General features: G+C 47.3%; 1 protein-coding gene across 7 annotated transcripts in view; it reads right to left on the reverse strand.

Moving 5' to 3' along the window:
* The window catches only part of CCDC88B (coiled-coil domain containing 88B), an 81640-nt gene that overhangs the window by 14084 nt on the left and 46080 nt on the right, over nucleotides 1-21476 (reverse strand). Inside the window, exons 1-14 of one of the 7 annotated variants that reach the window (XM_083477497.1) lie at nucleotides 18414-20091; nucleotides 17324-17463; nucleotides 13202-13310; nucleotides 11586-11655; nucleotides 10519-10577; nucleotides 8908-8991; nucleotides 7350-7481; nucleotides 6914-7038; nucleotides 6325-6406; nucleotides 4533-4691; nucleotides 3812-3958; nucleotides 2616-2754; nucleotides 2354-2523; nucleotides 735-1622 (exon numbers count right to left, since the gene is read on the reverse strand). In XM_083477497.1, coding sequence (XP_083333623.1) covers nucleotides 735-1622; nucleotides 2354-2523; nucleotides 2616-2754; nucleotides 3812-3958; nucleotides 4533-4691; nucleotides 6325-6406; nucleotides 6914-7038; nucleotides 7350-7481; nucleotides 8908-8991; nucleotides 10519-10577; nucleotides 11586-11655; nucleotides 13202-13310; nucleotides 17324-17463; nucleotides 18414-18473 — 2364 coding nt within the window. In that variant the 5' untranslated portion in view covers nucleotides 18474-20091. Of the gene's footprint in view, nucleotides 1-734; nucleotides 1623-2353; nucleotides 2524-2615; nucleotides 2755-3811; nucleotides 3959-4532; nucleotides 4692-6324; nucleotides 6407-6913; nucleotides 7041-7349; nucleotides 7482-8907; nucleotides 8992-10518; nucleotides 10578-11585; nucleotides 11656-12029; nucleotides 12613-13201; nucleotides 13311-13550; nucleotides 13569-14398; nucleotides 14418-17323; nucleotides 17464-18413; nucleotides 20092-21476 lie in introns of those variants that run through there. The other 6 variants (XM_083477496.1, XM_083477501.1, XM_083477498.1 and 3 more) reach the window with 6 other exon arrangements.

The raw sequence follows: 21476 nt of genomic DNA on the forward strand, positions 1-21476 counted from the left end.
CATTCGCTCCATAACACGCACAGACATTTCCCTTTACTTTCTAGGAGGAAAAAAGTGAGTGTTATGGTGCAAAAAATACGGTATTTTAAACTGGCAGGAAACAATGCCAGGGAAATTTGGAGAAATGTTGTGTGTATGGCGTGCACAACAATAAGGCGGCTACTTACACACTGCCAGAGAAGAGGAGCACACAGATCTCCATGTGCTAACTTCCTTGTATCAATAGATGCATATTGAGAAATAATCTCACTGTAGCAGAGAACATGACTGACCAGAGTACACACCATCTATTTAAAGCATTGTTATCCCACTTTTAACACGCATGCCTTTGCCCTAAAGAATCCTGGGAACTGTAGTTTGTTATGAGGCCTGGGAATTGTGGCTTTGTGAGGGTAAAACACAGTTTCCAGGATTCTAGAGGGGAGGGGGAGCCATTTGTTGTGCGGATGTGACCATTGGTGGCAGAGACAAGCACCAGAACGTTCTCAGCCGAAGTCTGGGAGCTGCCATTTAAATTTTCCCACAGCGCCCCAGACCAAGTGTTACTCCTGGATATTGTGGGGTACTTAAAAGGCAGCCTGATGGGGCAGGGATTTGTTTTTTTACTTACTTAACTTACGGCATTTACACCTGTTCCTTTAACTTTTGCTTAAGGAGCCTCAGGGACAGGCTTGATCCCAGCTCTTACGTTCATACTTGCTTGACCCACAAAACATATCCCGTTTCTCTTTTACCTCCTCCAGGAGGGCTGAAGCCTTTTGCTTGGCGTCCATTTCCTTCCTCAGGTTTGCTTCCTTCTGCTCCAGCTCCCCGAAACGCTGGGCGGCCTCCCTCAGGCTGCTGACCTCCGCCGCCTGCTGCCGGCTCTGGGCCTGGAGGTGGACGAGGCGCAGGCTCTGATCCGCCAGGGCCTCCTCCTGGGCCTGCGCCTGGGCCTGGAGGCGCCGGTTGTCTTTCTCCAGCTGCCGCCGCAGGTTCTCGGCCTGGCTCACCATTTCCTCCAGAGCCGCCTTCTCGGCCTCCGCCTGAGCCAGCGTCACCTTGTGCTGCTCCAGGCCGCGCTGCAGGGCCTCCAGCTCCCGCCGGGCCTCGCCCAGCTCCTCCTCCGCCTGCCGGGCCTTCTGGGCCAGCTGGGCCCCCTGCAGCCGCTCGCCTTGGAGGCTCTGCCGGGCTTCCCTCAGCTCCAGCTCGGCTTGGGTGGCGGCGGCCTGCAAGGCCTGGGATCCGGCCCGCAGCGCTTCCTGCTCTCGCTCCAGGGCCTGGGCCTCCTCCACCAGGCGCTCCGTCTCCGAGCGCCACCCCTCGCTCTCTCGCTCTCGCTTCTCCAGGAGGTCGGCGTGGGCCTCCTGCAGGCTCCTCAGCCGCTCTTCCAAGCCCGACGCGCGCTGGGACTCCGCTTCCCGCAGCTTTTCGGCCTCCCTCAGAGAAGTCCGGGCTTCCAACAAGGCCGCCTCCGTCCCTGACCCGAGAGCCTCGCTCTCTTGCTTCGGGCCCTGGCTTTCCCGACTTTCTGGGGCCGAGGCCTCGCTCTCTCGCCGCTTCGGGGCCTCTGGCAAATGTTCTCCAGGGTCTGAGGCCTGCTCGCTTGCCTCTGACCGCACCTCGCTTTGCAGCGCTTTTAGCTAGACAGGGCACATAAAAGGACAGAATTTATTAGCACAGTGGGACTGCCAGCCATTTCGGGCCAGTGGGCACGCTTGGCATTTTGCTAAAGGGCTGTGGGTGCCTGCCACAAAATGGCTGCCGTTAAGGTGTGGCACAGCACAAAGTGGCAGCTCTGGTTTTTTTATGAGAGGCCAAGCTGGTGCACACAGGAACTGAGCAGGAACAGTCTATTGTGCATCGTGTATTTCTGAGATACTGGTGGGCATATCAGTGCTCGTGAAAGCTGCAATGGCAACCCCTGTTAGTGTGCCACCTGGAAATTGTCCCGATCCCCATTCCTGTCTTTAAGAAACAACTCTCCCCATATTCCACCCCCCTTGCCCCACCATGCCTGAAGATCAGCTAGGGGAGGCCCTGTTTTGTGGGCCTCTTTTATCAGAAACTCAGTTGATGGGCAGGGACTTTTCTGCTGTGGCACCTTCTGTACTTAAGTCAATGTCAGTGGAAGCCCACTGCCACTGATTTGCATCAACTTCTCAGGAAACAAAGCGTTCAGGGTGTTGGTTGTCCAAATTATCAGAGGGAACAGGAAACTGTCAATGTGTCTGGGGTTAAATGTCATGTTCTTGAGGGACAGGAGGAGCTTTTTGAAGGAGCAGGGACTGTCTTGTTTTAGTTGATTATAGGTACAGTGCTCTGGGAGGCTTTTCGGCTGAAGAGCAGGGTACCACATGCTCTAAATAAATACCTCTCCATCAAGGGCTGCGTTCTTTGGTTCCAAACTCCTAGACTTGCTGGGATCCTCCAGGGCCTGCTGAAGCCTCCTGCGCAGATCCTGATTCTCCCTCTCCAGGGTCAGCAACCGACCAATGTCCTCTTTCACCTCATCACTCAAGAGAATAGGCCTTTCAGAAGGACCTAGAGAAGCAGATGAAGGGGGGGATACATTTCTGCCTCTAGAATGACTCTGAGGATCTTGCTCGAAAATGGAAAGGCAAGGCCACACTCACCACCTGGGGCCCAGTCACCTTCTAGTTCTTCCGCACGGAGAATGTTGATGGGCTCCGCTAAACTTCGCCTCAGCTGCCTCTCAAGAGCCATGTTTTCTCTTAGAAGCTCCTCCATCTGCTGGCAGAGCTGGTCCCGTTCCTGTGCACAGAGTCTATGCTTAAATTTCATGGTGCTGTACAGTATTTCATGGATATCAATTCGTTGCTAAATTTCATGCTGCAGTTCCGGTCACCTCACCACAAAGAGTTGGAAAAGGTTCAGGAAAGGGCAACAAAAAATGATCAAGGAGATTGAGTGACATCCCCATGATGAAAAGTTATGACATTTGGTGCATTTTAGTTTAGTCCTCCTGTTGTGTATTGAGTCAAAGGATTTTATATCTGTATTATTATTGTCTGTATTTGCATTAGGGTAAAGTAACTGCCTTCTGGTTTCAAAGGGTACAGCTACTATTGGTTCATTTAAGCTGCTGTATTTGGATCCTCTGTCTTATTGGTTTCTTCCAAAAGGCAGGACTGTGATTGCCTGATATTGTTCCCTCCAAAATGTATCCTTTCTAGCTAGTTCCCTGTCCCTATAAATGTAGCTTTCCCCTCCTCAGTCTTCAGTCTTGTTTGCTGTAATAAAGAAGTGTTACTAGAGAACTGTCTCCAGCATATTATGTCAAGAGAGCTGAAATCACAAACCCCACGTCACAACACCTCCCTGATGAGTTCTACAAGGGGCAACACAAGGTTTTATGTTGTGAACCACCATGAGATCCACGGACGGAGGGCGGTGTACAATTTCAATTAGCAACAACAACAACACGGAGATTAAGGAGGAGGAAGCTGACAGGCACTGCCACCCTCCGGACTGGATGTAAGCAAGAAGGCAGGCAGGTGGAGGATTGAGGGCAGAGCGAAATAATAATAATAATAATAATCTTATTATATATACCCCGCCCATCTGGCTGTGTTTCCCCAGCCACTCTAGCCTGCTTACAGCACATTAAAAATTGTGATACATTAGACATGAAAAAATTCCCATACAGGGCTGCCTTCAGATGTCTTCTAAAAGTCAGATAGTTGTTTATTTCCTTGACATCTGATGGGAGGGCGTTCCTCAGGGTGGTTGAAAGTTGGGGGGGGCATTGCCCCATTTGCCCATATGGAGCAGCTTCTCCTGGGTCTCTCACCTCTCCTGGGTCTCTCACCTCTTGGGCCTCGTTCAGGTAGCTTTGCAGGTGCAACTTCTCCTTCTCCAGCTGGCTCAGGTGCTTCCCCCGGGCGCGAGCAGCCTCCAGCTGTCCTTCCATCATGGCCTTTGTCTCCAGCAAGGCCTGGGAAAACTCGCGCTCCTCCTGCCCATCCAAAGCAGCTCATCAAACACCACAGCCAGATCTAGGTTTGAGCACCCTTCTTCCGCCCTGCGTCAGTGCCTCCCCCCCCCACTGCCCCCCCCGACTTAGCTGGCAGGGGCAAGCGACAATAAAGCTCCAGGCAGCTCCCAGTGAGAGTCTGGGAGCCACCATTTTAAATACCCTCAACGCCCTTGGCAGAGCTTTACTCCTGGGCAGGGGTGAGGCATTTGTTCAGCATCAGGGCTGCATCCTCTTCGGGGCAACTTTTCGGGGCCAAAGGGTAAGTGGTCAGAGCACTGAATGCAAATGTTGCCTTCATAGAGTAGGTTAGTTTTTGTGCACATGCATAGTCCCTCTTCCTGGGAAACTTTGGGAATTGTCATTCCACAAGGGGAATAGGGGATTGCCTACCAATTCTCCACACCCTTAACACACTACACTTCCCAGAATTCTTTGGGGGAAGCCATGTTGAAAGTGGCATTGTAGTGATTTAAATGTGTGGTGTGAATGTGGCTGAAAGAACACACACACATACCCTTTTGATAACTGATCACTGGCCAGTAGTCAACCTTACCTTCAGCTGGACACGGCACTGCTCCAAGGCAGGCAGCCGCTCTCTCAGGGCTGCCAGCTCCGCCTGAAGCCGCTCTGTCCGCAAGGCCTTCTCTCGCAAGGCGTCCAGCTCATCCCGGTACAGCCCAGCCAGGCGGGCCTCGCCTACCAGTGCCCGGTTCTGGTGAAAGCAGGAGAACAAGTTAGAAATAAGTGGCATGCTGAGTGGCAGGTGAATTAGGCACAAGGAGGCAAAGGTGTATGGATAAGTCACCTGGGGTAGTTTGGACTCAGGGTCCCGAGAAATGCTATTTTGTCCCTGCCAGAGCTGCAGCCTCGCAGGGAGAGGACTGGGGAGGGAGCTGGAAACCTCAGGTCTATTCTAGGCTGTGGTTTGTCTATGTGGCACCCACAGGTGCCAGTGTGCCTCCCAGTACCTCCTATGGCACCCACAAAACATCTAACCAAATATCCCCTTTAAAATCCACAATACATATTCTTCCTGCTCAGTTTGCACTGACTCAGCCTCTCCTTCATTGAACACGTCCCCTTAAGCATGCCCACATTTCATTGGATGCCAGGACTGGATCCTCCACCCTCCTTTCCATTCTGAAGAGAAGTGCAAAGAAAGATTCTCTCTCTGCAAGTGGTGGTGGCAGATGCAGGTGCCTTTTCTACCATCGATGGGGCAGCCGATGGAGGGGCATGCCTACACCATTTTGTTCTCCTCACCCTCTTTTTCCTGTCCCGTAAGACAACTTTTACCACCCAACTTTTCCCATGTCACAATCTTGCCCCCCAAAAGCGCTTTTTCATAGCCCGAGAGTGAGCAAAATTGTGGCACCCAAAATGGCCGCCACGATCTTGCACGGAAAAACAGGATGTCCCATTTTTTCCAGGATACTTGGTGGGTATGTTAAGATGGGGCAGTCATTATGCCATGCCCCCACAGCCGCCTTTTTACGTTATGTTGCACCATGCCCCACAACAGCCATTTTGTGACTGGTGCTCACAGCGCTTTCTTCAATATTTAATATGTGCCCAGTGCTCTCACTCATCCTGCCCTCAATAAGGTTGCCAACTTCTCCAGGCCTCATCCCTAAATGGTCAGCTTTTGTTTATTAAAACAAGGGAGACAGGGAAAGAAGGCACCAGGAGTTACTACCGCTGGGCTTTTTCCACTGCCCTTCCCATCACAATACCAGCTATCACCAGCTGCCCTGAGGGAAGGATGACACCACCTGCTCCTGTTCCAGCTGAGTTGCCCCCTTCACATCTCCCACCAGCTGCCCAGTGTGAAGGACCCCAGTGACCTGTTATATGTTGGTATCATTTACTACAAGCGTAATAATGTCTTTTGATGTAAGCTACCTCAGAAGGATGTGGTTTTGGAAAGGCAGGAAGTTATTTACTGAAAGTATTTATAACCCTCTCTGCAGCAGGGAAAGGAGGGGGGGGAAGGGTTCTTAGAAGTGGCTTGCAGTGACCAATAACAAGCAGTTTTCAAGCTTGTGATCTAAAAGACACGACATACAAGGAAAAGGGGAGGGGAGGGAGGAGGAGGAGGAGGAAAATCAAACCCAGGCACCAGTTCTTAATTACAAAATTCCGGCTTCCTGCAGTTGTTCTGGACTGGATGTTGGCTGGGGCCAGGCTGGTCTCCCCCCTTGCCATGAAGCTCTTTCTGGGAGGAAGGGGGTGCAGCCTCCCAGAGGCCCTTGATTCTGTGGCCAATAGCATAAGCCAGAGTGTGCACCTTCAGCTCCTCAGTGCCAGGACAACTCCAGCCTTCTGCATGGCTTTTTTAGCAGTACCTCCTGCCGCATCTTTTGAAGCTGCCCCTCCAAATCCTTCCGTTCATCCTCTTGATCTAACAGTTCCTCCATCTTCTCTTCCCTGGGGGTGGGGAAACAGCACAGTTTTGTTTTATTTATTCATTTTACTAACTAAAAGTGAGTTTTTATTTTGCAAACGCTCTAAGAGGAAAACCATACGTCAGATTTCTGGGTGAGCTAATGAGCTGGATTGCGTATTACCACTCCAATGCCACTGTGACCACAAATCATCATAAATGCACAACAGAATTGATAGACGTCTGGAAGGAGCTCAGAGCAATCAACTAAATGCTGTGCTCCCAGCATAGAAATAGGAGTCAGCCACATTTTTTCAAATAAAGAAAACATTGTTCGGAACTTACATCAGATACCCCAAAATGTTCATAGGAGATAAAAGCATCCTGTTGATGCCCTTGCAGAGTTAGGTAGGGAAACTGAAGTGGGAGAATAAAATCCAACCCCCCTATCTTCTCTAGAACTGCTGTGGCCCCCATTGTTTTTTATGCCCCACAGATGCCCACCCCCATGCTTGACTTTTTTTTTAGATGTCTGCCCCACTTCCACTCACAGCTCGTGCTGCAGACGCCGCACCTGGGCCCGAGATTCAGCAAGCTGCACCCCAAGATGTTGACGGTGGCCCTCCAGGGGGGTGACTAGGGGGCGTTCCTGTTCCTGCTGCAGTTCCCACAATTTCTGTAGAGGGAGATAGAGTAAAGGATGAAGCCATGTGGGTAGCGTGTGGCAGGCAAATGTGGCCCTCCAGGCCTGTTCATCAGGCCCTTGGGACTTTCCCCAGTCAAAACCACTCCCTGAGTGTTTTTGCCTGGCTGGAATGTGTCCTTGAACTCTGGTCATGCCTTCTGCATGAGTGGATGGAAGTTAGAGAGGGATGTGCCCCCAATCATGGCTAGATTCAGGGCGTCATGATGCTCAAACAGATCCCAGGGCATCTCTGGGCTCAGGTGCGGGAATTAGAACCACACACAGCCCATTGCATCCCTCACCTCCAAGCCTGCGTCTCGCTCCTGCACCAGCTCTTGAATCCGAGACACCACATTTTGGAGCAACTGTTCCGTTTCGGAGGCTCCCAGTTCCTTCCACTGCAGCCTCACCATGTTCTTGGGCTCCTGAGTCACCTGGGAAGGAGAGGACGTTGTGCATGAGAACATGCTGCGGCACTGACTTCTTATACGAGACACACAAGAGTTGCCTCAGGGGATAAACTAAATAAGGTTATGGGCATCTGGTGAAGACATCCCTGCCCTGTCGCTGGCGTAAAAAAATCAACTTGAAAAGCAGCAGGACGGCTGAAGAATAGGTCAGGGGTCTGCAACCCGCAGCTCTGGAGCCGCATGTGGCTCTTTTACACCTTTGCCGCGGCTCCGGGGCGGATACTAACGAGGGGAGGAGGCGCATTGTGCACCCCGACACTCCCCACTGTACTGCCAGGGCGCTGTACTGGCTGTGACGTCGCATGGGGGCGGTGCGTGCGTTAGTCATGCACCATCCCGACGTCACCTTCCCGCCCGCCCACCCGCTACATTGTAAGGGGCATGTACGCTGGTCACTGCATTGAAAGGGGGCATGTACGCTGGTCACTGTTTTGAAGGGGAGTGAAGAACACACACACAAAAAAAGGTAACTTGCTAATTTAATGTTTATTTCTATGAGGAGGAGTACCGTAATTCTGAGGGGTCAAACAAAGAAATAATAAAAAAGTGACAAAAAAGTTATTTTTATAATGACGAGTTTTGCGGCTCCCAGTTTTTTTTTCTTCGGAAATGGGTCCAAGTGGCTCTTTTTGTCTTAAAGGTTTCAGACCCCTGGTATAGGTGGATTCCCACGAGGCAAGACACAGCAAGAACAGCAAGAACCTTTATTGAACTACATAACTGGGAATAGGGCAGAGCAACTGCTTATATACATTCCTGAAAGCTTGGGCCACTCCCACTCCCAACGTGACTGGCTGCCTAAACTTCCAAGCTGCAAATCACAACTCAGAGTTCAAGGGCCAATGGCAGAGGCCCAAATCCTGAAATGTTCTGTGATTGGACATCATGTATCGAATGAGAACACAGGAGCTCAGAATCCTTAGTCCAGACTCAAGCTCAGGCAAACACAGACCACTGAATACATAACAGCGGTGAAGGAGGGAATGGTGACAACCTCACTCACTGTGTTTCAACCAATGGGTGTATACATATAGCCAGTGCTTACTTCCATAGCTGTCAACGTTCCCCTTTTTTTGCGGAAAATTCTCTTATTTCAGCGCCGTTTCCCGCTGCTATCCCAGATTATTAGATATCCCGTAGACTGTCTCCGGGACAGGTGAGGCTGCTGATCCCTTATTTTTAAATCTGAAAGTTGACAGCTATGCTGCTGATCCCTTATTTTCAAATCTGAAAGTTGACAGCTATGGCTTACCTCACAAGTTCTCCTCACAACATTCCTTCCATTTTGCTTGGGGATCTGCCCTATTCATGCAAGGCTTGAAGTGCAAAGCATGATGGGAGAGGAAAAGTAACACAACCCACACTCCTCCGCCTCAAAACCCGGCCTTACCTCTTGGATGAAAGAAGCCAGGGCAGCCTGGGTGCTGATGTCGAGGGTCTGGATTAGGCCAATGATCTCATCTCGCCTTTCACACTGTTGGGATGTTCAAGGAGGGCGATCAGGTTCTCTTACACATTTAAATCACATGACTTCCCCACCAAAGAATGCCCTGGGAACTGTAGTTTGTTAAAGGGTGCTGGGAACTGTAGCTTTGGGAGGGATAAATGACAGTGTCCGGGGGGGGGGAGGGCTTTGAATGTGCTTTAAAGTATGTGCAACCAGTGGCGGACTTGGGGCTCTCAAATTTCTGCGCCCCCTGCCTCTCACGCTTCCGTTCTACAGCCCCTGCAGGGCAGCGCCCAGTGCAACCGCACTATTTGTGCTACCCTAAAACCACCTCTGGTAAAATGCCCCAAACACACTTAGGTCACACCCCCACACCATACATTCAAAGCACATGGCTTCCTAAAGGATCCTGGGAACAATAGTTTGTGAAGAGGGTGTTATGTACTGAGTTGAATAGGATCCAAAATGCAGCAGTCTGATTGGTCCTAGAACAATAGGATCCAAAATGCAGCAGGCTGATTGGTCCTAGAACAATAGGATTCAGAATGCGGCAGTCTAATTGGTCCTAGAACAATGCAGCAGTATGATTGGTCCGCAGGAGCCACCCAATCCAGCTCCAGGTGGAAGTGAATCCACAACCTGATTGGCCTACAGGAGAATCCCGGAATTAGCCAATCATGTGCAGCCCATTGTGTAAATAATGTATATAAAGCAGATATTGTGGTGGAACTTCCATTCCTCCTCACCACTATGAACTGAATAAAGAGCATGAAATCCACTCTCGACTCCGAGTATATTTCAGAGGGGTTCTGTGAGGGGTAAACTACAGTCACCAGGATTCTTTGGGGAAAGTTATGTGTTTTAAATAAATGTGTAGAGTGGATGTGACCAAACACAGACTCATGCTCTGGACATAAAATCAGTTTAGTAGGTAATTCCCCTCGCTCCAGGGAACCCTGAGGGTTTTAGTTCTTGCTGGGGGTCAAAAGTGTTTGTAAAGGGTGGAGGCCCAGTAGGCCCAGTCCCCCAAATATTTTCCAAAGTGCCTTGAGTATTTCTGGGTAGGTAATGAATTTGGGGAGGATACTGAATTGGGAGGTAATCTAGGTTACAAGGCAGCATATTAATTTGGGGAAATCCATTTGCTTTATTTTTATTTTAGTTGTGACTCGCTTAATACAAAAGGGGGGGGGGGGAATCTAAGCGGCTTACAAAGGGCACAGCATAAAAACAGACAACAATGCAATAAGATCATTACCAAACCCATAAAACAGACCAAGCAATAGACCAAGCCACAGCCAAAAACGTCATCAGCAACAGAGCAGTTAACATCATCTGCCAAATGCCTGGGAGAAGAGATACACTTTTACCTGATGCTGAAAAGGATAGGGTCAGGTGGGTGTGCCTTTTGTAAGCTGCTCCCTGGGGATAGCATTCCACAGACAGATTACAGGAGCCACAACCAAAAAGGCCCTTTCCCCTTGTCACCATCCTCCAAACGCTCCAGCAGCCAAATTTGCGCTCCCTGCCCACCCATTCCACACTCCAAAGTACCTGGACAGCACTCCCAAGCAACAGCAGCAACAACTTCTTCATCTCTCCGACAGCCTGTGCTGGACCACACCATTGCAGGAAAAAGTGGGAGAAAGTGTTAATGTGATATTTGAAGGCAAATGCACCCCCATGCCTCGTCTACGAAGTCAAAGTTCCAGAGCCAAATTTTATCCCAAATGGGTTGTGGCTTGCAAGGATTTTTCTCGCCAGATTTGAAGGAGCACAAAGCTTGAGGGAAGCCTTCTGATGGCATGGGTCATATTTGGCAAAAAGGAGATCAGGCAGGATTCCGCAGGAACAACAACAATTATTGTTTTTACAGTGGTACCTCAGTTTACGAACTTAATCCGTTCTGGAAGTCTGTTCTTAAACCAAAACCGTTCTTAAACTGAGGTGCGCTTTCCCTAATGTGGCCTCCCACCACCGATGCCCTTCTTAGACCGAGGTAAAGTTCTCAAATCAAGACACTATTTCCAGTTTTGCGGAGTTTGTAAACCAAATTGTTCTTAAACCGGACTGTTCTTAAACCAAGGTACCACTGTATTTTATTTATATGCTGAACATCTGACTAGGTTGCCCCAGCCACTTTGGGCAGCTCTCAACAAAATATTTCTTTTTAAAAAATAAAATAAAAATTTATTAGATTTTCCACAATAATAACAAAAACCACAAAGCAGAATGACACGCAAAAACAAAAAAGAAAAATACTTCAATGAATGAATGAAAGAAAAAGGAACAATAAACAGATAAACAATAACAACAAACTTAATTCTTTATAAATCCAACATTTTAAACATCTTGGTTGACTTCCCCTAGTCCCTCCCTTCTGAGTTTCCTTGTAGTTGAAAGTAACAGCTTTCCAATATCATTATTAAACTAAAACAATTTCCAATTATAGTCTGTCTTATTCACATTTCTTAATATTCTAAATCCCATTTATTCCCAACAAAGTATTTCTTAAAAAACACAATAAAAGATCAACCGTTTAAAACTTCCCTGAACAGGAAAGTTCGGATCCATCTGTTTTGGTGGTTTCAGCATCACATTTTTTCTCCCAATAAGCCTACCTGTGAGAGGATCTTGGGCCAGAAGATGCAAATTAGGAGGCAATGAAAGAATCAGTTGTTGCAAATCGTTCTGGGGAAAAGAGAGAAAGAGTATGGAAGGGGAGAATAATAACAGATAATAGAGTGATGATGTACTTATTCCTCAGCGTGGAGTAGAGTAGAGTGTGTTGTAGTGGTTAGAAGGTCAGACGAGGACATGGGAGAGCAGGGTTCAAATCCACACTTGGCCATGAAGCTCAATGGGTGACTGCAGGCCTGTCACTGCCTCTAAGCCTAACCTACCTCGAAGGGCTGTTGTGTCGGTGAAATGGTTGTGGGGTAGGGGGAAGAAGCATGTATGTCAATGTTACGGAAAAATCTAGGTGTGAGGCTGCTCAGTCACCCAGTTCGTTGGGCAAAGCCCGCGGGTCCCTGCGGAATAAAGGAAGGATTCCAGCCACCAACCGGAGCAAACAGCTGTAGACCAAAGTTTATTGCGCAGTAGGTTCAAAGAGGAAATTTGAACCCTGAGGATGGGGTGACAAAGACTTTTAAAACTTTCCCACCATATCCCAGAATACAGTTTGTACAGCATCATTGCTACATCACTGACATGTCACAAAAGCGGAGGGATAGACCGGGGTTACACTAGTTTAACCTTGGCAGACATGTCCAGACAAGTCCTTGGTACAAGTTTAGCATAGACAAATATGTCTTAAGTACCCACCACCCGGAAGTACAATAGAACTTCCTTTGCATGTCTGGAGCCTGAGGCAAGTCAGGTGATGAGATTTGGCTTCCCTTGGCTAACAATGAGCCCAGCAATTGTCACCTCTGGGAACTTCCTGGAGTCCTTTTTCAAGGGGAAAATAGCTTTGGAATGGAGGAAACTGGCAAAGGGGTTGATTTTATATTATTTTTAAAGCTAGGTAACTTCCCTGAGCTGTCAAGTTGATAGGATACATTCAGGCATGATATTTGTAACATTTAACTTTAAAGATGTGCCCCCCCCCCGTAATTTCCGTAACAGTCACCTTGAGCTCCTTGGAGAGAGTGCTGAGAATTGTTAGGAGACACCCCACCCCCTCCTCTTAGAGAGCTACAATTTCCAGAGTGGTTTTAACAGTCAATCCCTCTTCCCAGGGAATTCTGGGAATTGCTAAACACACTGAAGAAATCACAGCTCCCATAGTTCTTTGGGAGAAGCCATGGAATGTTTAAGGTGGTTTCATAGCACTTTAAATGTATGGTGTGAATATGTCCTCAAATTACACCAGTTTAGCCCTGGCTAAAACGGGTTGAAGGACATACAGTGGCATATATCTGGCTTAGCTGGGGTGCGGGATTTACATCAGAGTATCCTGGCTGAGCCACAACTCAGTTGTGCTAAATCCATACTCTCTCATCCTTGGTTTTGCTCTGTTAGTGACCAAACTATATAATGACATAATCCATACACCGAACATGGCTGTTTCTATTAAAATACTATAACAACATACCAGAACAATTATTTTATAAAGCACTGAAACCCCAATCAGCTTCCAGTCTTTTTGTGGCATGGGTTGTGTCAGGAACGTGTGGGGACAGCAGAGCAGAAGCCATGGGTTCAGATCCAATGTGTGTTAAATCCTACTCACCTGGTAGAACCTGCGCAGCCGCTGCAGAAGGCCCTGGAGCATTTGCAAGCTGTGTGCCTCTTCATTTTGCTCACTCCACGGAGGTTGCGCTCCCCCAGGAATCAGGTCTCTAGGAAAGGTAACCAGGCACATTGGAAGAATGAGTGGAGGGAAATCCTGTCCCCAGCAGCAGAGAAAATATACAATCGTTTTACTGGCCTAGCCAAGTTTAAACAGGGAACAGTTATACAACAGACTGGTTCAGCAAGTTATCTCTCTCCACAATAGATTTTGAGAACTGTAATTCTAATAGGATGATCTGGGGATCTCTAACGTATGGGAAATGTAGTGTACGCCTCACAGGGCTAACCATGGGTTGCAGAATCACAACAAATAGACAGACAGACAGACAGACAGACAGGCAGGCAGGCAGGCAGGCAGATAGATAGAGATAGATAGATAGATAGATAGACGAGCAGTAGAAGTGCAGGGGAGTGTGAGAAGAGGCGATTGCAACATTTTGGAAACAGAGCCCGGCGGGTTAGGATTTGTAAATAAAACATTCCAAAGCAGAACATTATGCTGCTTGTTTCATTTGTTATTCTGAACCAAAAGTATTCTCTGCCAGAGGGGAGGTGCAATCCCAGGCTGATGCAGAGGTTTTGGATGCAGTTTGGACTAGCGTACATCTTTGCAAGCAAATTCTCCTGATATAAGGTGTCATTTTCAGCTGTGTGTTCATTTTCACGGACACTTTCTCCAAATAAAGGCATTTTTATAAACGTTGTTAGGTCGGGAGAGCTGAGGAACATTTTGTATAAGTGGTGAATTTTGAAAGTGGTTGTGTTTCAGTTTTCCTGTTGTTTTGGAAAGAGAATATTTGATAAATTAAAGTTTTGTTTTATTATTATTTAATATGATTTTTATTACATTTTCTGATTTACAATTTCAGATAAGCATTTTACATAGTTGAGATATCATTGAGTTGCCTTCTTCTCTTTCCGTGGTTCATTTTACATATATTATATCCCTGCATAGTTGACAAGAATTATGCCAATCAGTTTTCCATTATTACATCCATCAAAACCTATTTACACTATTGAATTTATCTTAATGCTGTCAGCGTTTTCAGCTGTACATAATTATTTTGCCTATACAGTGCTGTATTCAATAAACGTCTTCCGGTAAATGAAAGTGGAATCAAATCACTTTGCACACAGACTTTTTTTTGGTAGTGCTTATTTTTCCTGTGTAAAAAGTCAATATCTTAAAAGCACTATAAGCTCTTATCTATTTTTTGAACCAACAATATTCCCCCCAGAGGGAGGTGCACCGTTCCTGGAAGTACTGCAATACCAGGTCGATGCATGGAGTGGACGGAGCAAGCCCCTATTCCATCTCCCAATTCCAAAAATCCATTTAATATATAGTCCTCAAATAGAGGACATATCAGATATTAAACTGATAAGAACAGATACTACACTTGATCTTAGCCAAAAGGCCGAGAAGCGATACCAAACTGAGCAAAAATTAAGCGGGTCTCCTTTCCCGTTGCCTTTTCAGCTGTCGGTGGGAACCTGGGTGCTGCAAACCTCTCACCGCCGCCTCGGCATCAGCACCGTTTCCAATTCCACAAAATACACTCGGACAACGTTTCTGCTTTTGTTGTCCAGCTAAGCAGCCTCTTGATGGACAGTTTAACCTCAAAAAAAGTGGATTTTGTCGATCTTGTCAATTTCTCAGCCGTCTGCCTCGTTGCTCTGATGGCCATTGGTGCTAAATCTGCATAAACCCGCCCATTTACCCGCCATGCGCTGCGCCACTGTTAACTCGCTGCGTGCCAGCAGATGTCCCAAAAGTTTCCCCTTGATTCTGTTCCCTTGAGAGCATCCTGCAAAAACACAGCTGTACAAGCTGAACTTTCCTGCTGACATTAATATCCCTGCTCCTTAGCAGAGGATTGTTTGCTGGAAAAATGTTCCTTGCAAAACACTGAAATGCTGAAAAAGAAATTCCTCTTATGCCACAACAGCAGAAAATCTATCTGGTTTTATAGACCCTTTGAAATGATTGGCCAGTGAAGCCAGATTCTTTTCGTTTATCTGAAGATGTACTTCTGCCCTTTCAACTTTGTTTTGAGCATGAAATATACAGCTGAATCCTGAATGATTCATACGATCTTTTTTTTTCTTTTTATTGATTTTCCTTAATTGAATGCATTGGAAACATCTCTATTTGCAAATTAACATGCTTCAAGCACATTGAAAAGAACCACAACTATATTTGAGACTGGGATGGAAGGTTCTGTCAATTTCGGTTCCCCCAGTTTCTCATTTTTTGAATCTTAAATTCAGTTCTCCACGTTTTGCAGCAATTTGCAAATGTTTGGTTTTTTAAAAAAATCCTCAGGAAAATTCATCAGCATTTTGATACAATTTTTTCCTCATTTTGGTTTGCATATTGTTTTGGAGAGTGTAGATTTGATAGATTCAACATTAAATGTGCAGGGAGTCAAATTTCTCTTCCATCCCTAATTAGATCTTGGTTGGCTGGCCAGTTGGTTGCAAACTGTAACAAAAAGGAGGCTTGTGACACGTCAAAGACTCCTGAATTAATTTTGGCATACAGTTCCATGGACATATTACTTCTGAACGTTTAGTTTTTATTATTGTTGTCCTTTTATTAATAATATTAAAAGCATCCAAAACAACCTGATGTCTTCAATTTAAAAATAATCTGAGCAGGATTTAATCTGATAATTAGCTTTCATATACAGTTACTGGGTTGCAGGGGATATAAATTCTTGGAGCCACCCCAAAAAAACAAAAGCAGTAGTGGTGGTTAAATAACTTAAGAAAGCTATTAACTTAATAATACCTAAGCAATTGAAAGAGTGTTTACTTCCCTGGGCAAATTTTCAGTTCGTAATAATTTAAGGATTCCCCTTAAGTCCATGAAGCCTGATGTTCTGTACTGTCAGTGGCTATCCAGATGTAGGTTACAAAATGGGGGGCCAGACTTTGCTGCTTGCCCCCCCCCCACTGGTATCCAGTGCCCTGCCGCCTCGGAATAGGAGGTTCCATTTAACTACGCTATGTTTCAACAGTGGGGAATCTGTGGCGTATCAGGTGAAGACATCCTTGCCCCCAACCTGTGAACAACAGTGTGAACAATCCCATGTCAATGCAGCTTCAAACACAGTGGGGGGTGCTGACCTTTAAAGCCCTAAACGGCCTCGGTCCAGTATACCTGAAGGAGCGTCTCCACCCTCATCATTCTGCCCGGACGCTGAGGTCCAGCGCCGAGGGCCTTCTGGCGGTTCCCTCATTGCAAGAAGCAAAGCTACAGGGAACCAGGCAGAGGGCCTTCTTGGTAGTGGCGCCCGCCCTGTGGAACGCCCTTCCAGCAGATGTCAAAGCGATAAACAACTACCTGACATTCAGAAGACATCTTAAGGCAGCCCTGTTCAGGGAAGTTTTTAATGTGTGATATTTTACTGTATTTTTGGTTTTTATGGAAGCCGCCCAGAGTGGCTGGGGAGGCCCAGCCAGATGGGTGGGGTATAAATAATAAATTATTATTATTATTATTATTATTATTATTATTATGGGGGGGAATGAGCTCACTGCTAATGTAATGTAATGTAATATAAATGCATTTGTTCTGATTTGCTTGCAAAGAGGTTAGATAGCAATGAGCATTCATTCTGATATACTGATTTGCTTGCGCACCGTTTGAATGTGCATTAATCCATCCCACAGTGCATCCCCCCCCCATAAAATATGTTGTTACAGGACATCAGAACATTGTGAATTAAATTGTACAAACCTAAATTTCTCAGTACTGTATCTGCTTTTCATTATTGCTACTATTATGTTTATCTTTCACCTTTCCTCTGAGTTGCTCAAGGTGTCATATAGGGTTCTCCATCTCTCCATTTTATCCTCACAGCAATATTGGGAGGTAAGTCAGGATAAGAGATAGTGACTGGCCCAAGGTCACCCAGTGGGTAGTTTTAATTCTGGTCTCCCAGTTATGATTACTCTAACCACTGCACCACACTGTCTCTCACTTGAACCCCTCCCAGAAAATACTGACCCTCTGGAGGTGCCCCAGTGATCCGCTCAGTACACTATGACTCACATTATCTCCATGATATGGATGAGGGTGTCCCCACTGACCAGCTTGAGGAAATAGTCTTGTGCTCCCTCATGTCTCTTCTTCCTATGGGGAGAAGGGGGCTGGTCCAATCTCGAGTAAGTCAGCGTCTCCAGGGTTCGCACCTGTAAGGAGAAGAGAAATTTGATTCAGTTCACGTTTATAAGTGAACCTACCTAATCCACACTTTCATACCCTTCAACATTTCTCCGATGAAAATAGAGATCTCCTATTTAATAATAATAATAATAATAATAATAATAATAATAATAATAATACCCCCTTCTGTCTGGGTAGCTCCAGCCACTCTGAGTGGCTTCCAACATATATAAAAACATAATAAAACATTAAACACTGAAAAAACTTCCATATACAGGGCTGCCTTCAGATGTCTTCTAAAGGTTGTATCTTGACTTGGAAGTCGCATAAGTCCACACCCTCCAACATTTGTCCGATGAAAATAAGGAAATCCCAAATAAAAGTGGGACATTCCAGGATCAAATCAGAAACTTCTGTAAATCTGGGACTATCCCTGGAAAATAGGGACACTTGGAGGGTCTGTGATCCGGCTGGAAGGCTTTTCATATGTTCTTAAGTCCAGTGCCCAGTACAGCAGAACAAACCGCCAGGTCCCTAAACACTGCTGGGATGGCTTACCACATTTCAAAGGAAGTGAAGCAATACACATTGCCATGTAAATAACCCCAACTTATCAAGTCTACGTTTACCTAACTGCAACAAGAAGCTTAATATATCTGGTGGGTTCAGTAATAAAGCTTCCCAAAATCTTACCTAGTTGGAAACCAGGGTCAAAGTGTTTTCTGCTCGGTATGTGTGTACCAATTATGTGTGTGCGTGTGTGCACCTGTATGTACACACACACACACAAACAAATAGTTGATCTGCCCAACTTGCCATAAAATTACCCAGCAGACCACCGGTGTCAGGCGACATATTGCCAAAACTCCCGGGCTCAGCATTACTTCAAAATCAGAGATATAAGGCCCTTATTTAGGGCAACCCAGAAGAGCAACACCCCCTCCTCAAAACCTCCTGCCCCCCCCCCGATGCTCACCCAGGTGACTAGCGGCCCCGAGACAAAATCTTCCAGCATCTCAGTGACATCTCCATCCATGGTGCCACCAAAGGGGCGCCCTCTCCTTGTTGGTTGTGCCTTCTGTTCTGCGCTATGCACTTAAAGCTTATACTTCCTTCCGTAATCTTCGGCTGATGAGACTGATCGTTGGGGGGGGGGGTGGAAGCAAGAGAGGAAGCCACATAGGATGAAGGGACTGATTTCTTAATTTCCGCCACGCAGGAAGCCGCCAATGCGAAACATGTCCTCGACGAAAGATTTCCAGTTCTCAGCGCACCAGCCTGAGTGAGGCATTGTAGGCTTGCTTTGCAGGAGAGGGCAACGCTGACTTCATTTCCCGTTCTTGCTGCAGAAAAACCACACTCGAGAGGTTGCAATGGAGGAACGGAGAGGGTAGAAGTCATCTGTCGCAGCCTCAGAGTGGCCCATCAGGTTTGTGGTCCGAACTGTCGGTTGGTGGAAGAGGCCTGCCTTTCGCACATCCGTTATGCCAGAATCCTAATAGGGAGCCAGGCTTCGAGGCGATGGGACCATGAGGCAGGAAGTTCCACTGACTTCTGTCCTGATACGTCAAGGGCAAAGACCTTCAGGTTCGGGGGCCAAATGTGGCTTCTTGGGGCTCTCCCCAGACCACATCCCATGGCTGTACCCCTCATTGGCCCTGCTGAGTGTTTTTTGCCTGACTGGAATGTGTCATCGAACCCTGATCCTGCCTCTTGCTGGCCTGATTGAGGGGAAAGGGTAGGCGAGTGTGTAGACCACAACTAGCCTGTGGTTCAAAGTTGCAATTTTTATATTAATGGCTCCACCCACGCTTGCCTCTGGCCCCACCCACAACTAGCATGTGGCCCTTGGGAGGTTGCCCTGAGGGGAAGGCGGCCCTTGGGTTGAAAAAGATTCCAGCCCCTTGACCACTGTGGCCACATTCACAATTATACCACTTTATATGGTCATGGCTTCCACCAAAGATTCCAAGAACTGTAGTTTGTTAAGGGTGCTTAGAGACCCCTATCCCCCCTCACACAGCGCTGCAATTCACAGAATTCCTGGGAAGAAGGGTTGGCGATTACAGCCCTCTGGCAGTTGTAGCTCACCAGACAGGGCATTCCGCAAATGGGGTGCTACTACCAAGAAGGCCCTGTCGCAGGCCAGCGCCAATCGATTGCAATTCCAATTTGGTGATTAGACACGAGATGAAGCAAAACAGGAAAAATGCATTGGCTGCTGAAAGCAGACTCTTGTTGGGACATGACGCAGTTGGGGCACCAGCTGGCCACAAGAGGAAACTGAATTTGTGGCAAACTGAGTGTGAGAACATTAGCGCCTGAGAAAAATACGAAAGATGGCTTCATCCACTGGCCTGTTCAGTCTACTCTCTTAAGAGAGACTCAGCTAAAAATAAATCTCTTGTGAGGAAACTTTTTTTTTTTAGCTTCTGCTTCAGATTGAGTTAGTGACACATTGGGGAAACTATGAAAACATCACTAGTTTCAGAAGGGCTGGAAAAGCATCATGGACATGGAAAAAGTGGTGCCTTTTGTTCCTGTGGCAGCAATATAGCTTCCACTCATACATACATGATCAGAGGATGACAACCCAGCGCCCACAGGAGCCTGGGCGCCCACCAGCAACTATGGCACCTGCAAAAAGTCCCAGTGAATACCTCCCCTCAGAAATGCACAGGGGCCAAAATGAGGGGGAGCATGCCTGTCCCATTTGGTTCCTGTCTTTTGCTGCTTTTAGATGCGGCAGCCATTTTGTGCAATTACCATCAACTTATTAATCACCTCCTGAACAACTGCCTCAAGGTGATTTATATATACAGTGGTACCTCAGTTTAAGAACAGCCCTGTTAACGAACTAATTGGTTTACGAACTCCGCAAAACTGGAAGTAGTGTCCCGGTTTGCAAACTTTACCTCGGTGTACAAATGGAAGCCAAACGGTGGAAGGGTGCCGGCGGCGGGAGGCCTCATTAGGGAAAGCATGCCTTGGTTTAAGAACGGACTTCCAGAACAGATTAAGTTCGTAAACTGAGGTACCGCTGTAAATGCAATTTATTATTTATTATTATTATTATTATTATTATTTACTGTCCATCTGACTGGGTTTCCCCAGCCACCATACCTTTACTCTATCTGCTGATGACACTCAGCTCTATCTGCTGATGGATGGCCACACCGACTCGGCCCCGAACACACTGACCAGATGCTTGGAAGCTGTGGCTGGATGGTTTAATGGGAGCCGATTGAAACTAAATCCTTCAAAGACAGAGGTCCTCTGGCTGGGTCGGGATGGTATGGGGATGAGGGACCAACTCCCTTCTCTTGCGGGGGCCAATTAGTGCCAGTGCCTGTGCCTTCCATTAAGAGTTTGGGTGTAATCCTTGATGCCTCCCTTTCCATGGAGGCGCAGGTTACAACAGCAGCCAAGGCGACATTTTCCCACCTTTGCCGCATCAAGCAGTTGGTCCCTTAGCTTTCCCGCCCCGACCTGGCCAGAGTGATCCATGCGACGGTCACCCCCAGGCTTGACTAATGTAATTCGCTCTACGCGGGGCTGCCCTTGAAGCTGTCCCAGAAACTCCCAGCGGGTGCAGAGAGGCTCCTTACGGGGTCTCTGCCATGGGAGCATATTCACCCAGTGCTTTGCCAGTTGCACTGGCTCCCAGTGGAGTATTGGGTCAGGTTTAAGGTGCTGGTTTTGACCTTTAAAGCCCTTTGTGGCTTAGGGCCCTCGTATTTACGGGACCGCCTCGCCTGGTATGCCCCGCAGAGGACCTTGAGGTCCATGAATAATCATAGTTTAGAGGTCCCGAGCCCTAAGGAAGTCAGACTATCCTCCACCAGGGCCAGGGCCTTCTCAGTGATGGCTCCGACCTGGTGGAATGCTCTGCCCCATGAGACCAGGGCCCTGCAGGATTAAATTTCCTTCCGCAGGGCCTGTACGACAGAGCTATTCCGTCTGGCTTTCAATTTGAACTTAGCCTGACCTTTTATTCCCCTTCCTTCCTTCCCCTTCCGCTTTTTATGAAGATTACCCG

The sequence above is a fragment of the Podarcis liolepis genome (assembly GCF_965112155.1).
Source record: "Podarcis liolepis genome assembly, chromosome: 15".
NCBI lineage: Eukaryota > Metazoa > Chordata > Lepidosauria > Squamata > Lacertidae > Podarcis > Podarcis liolepis.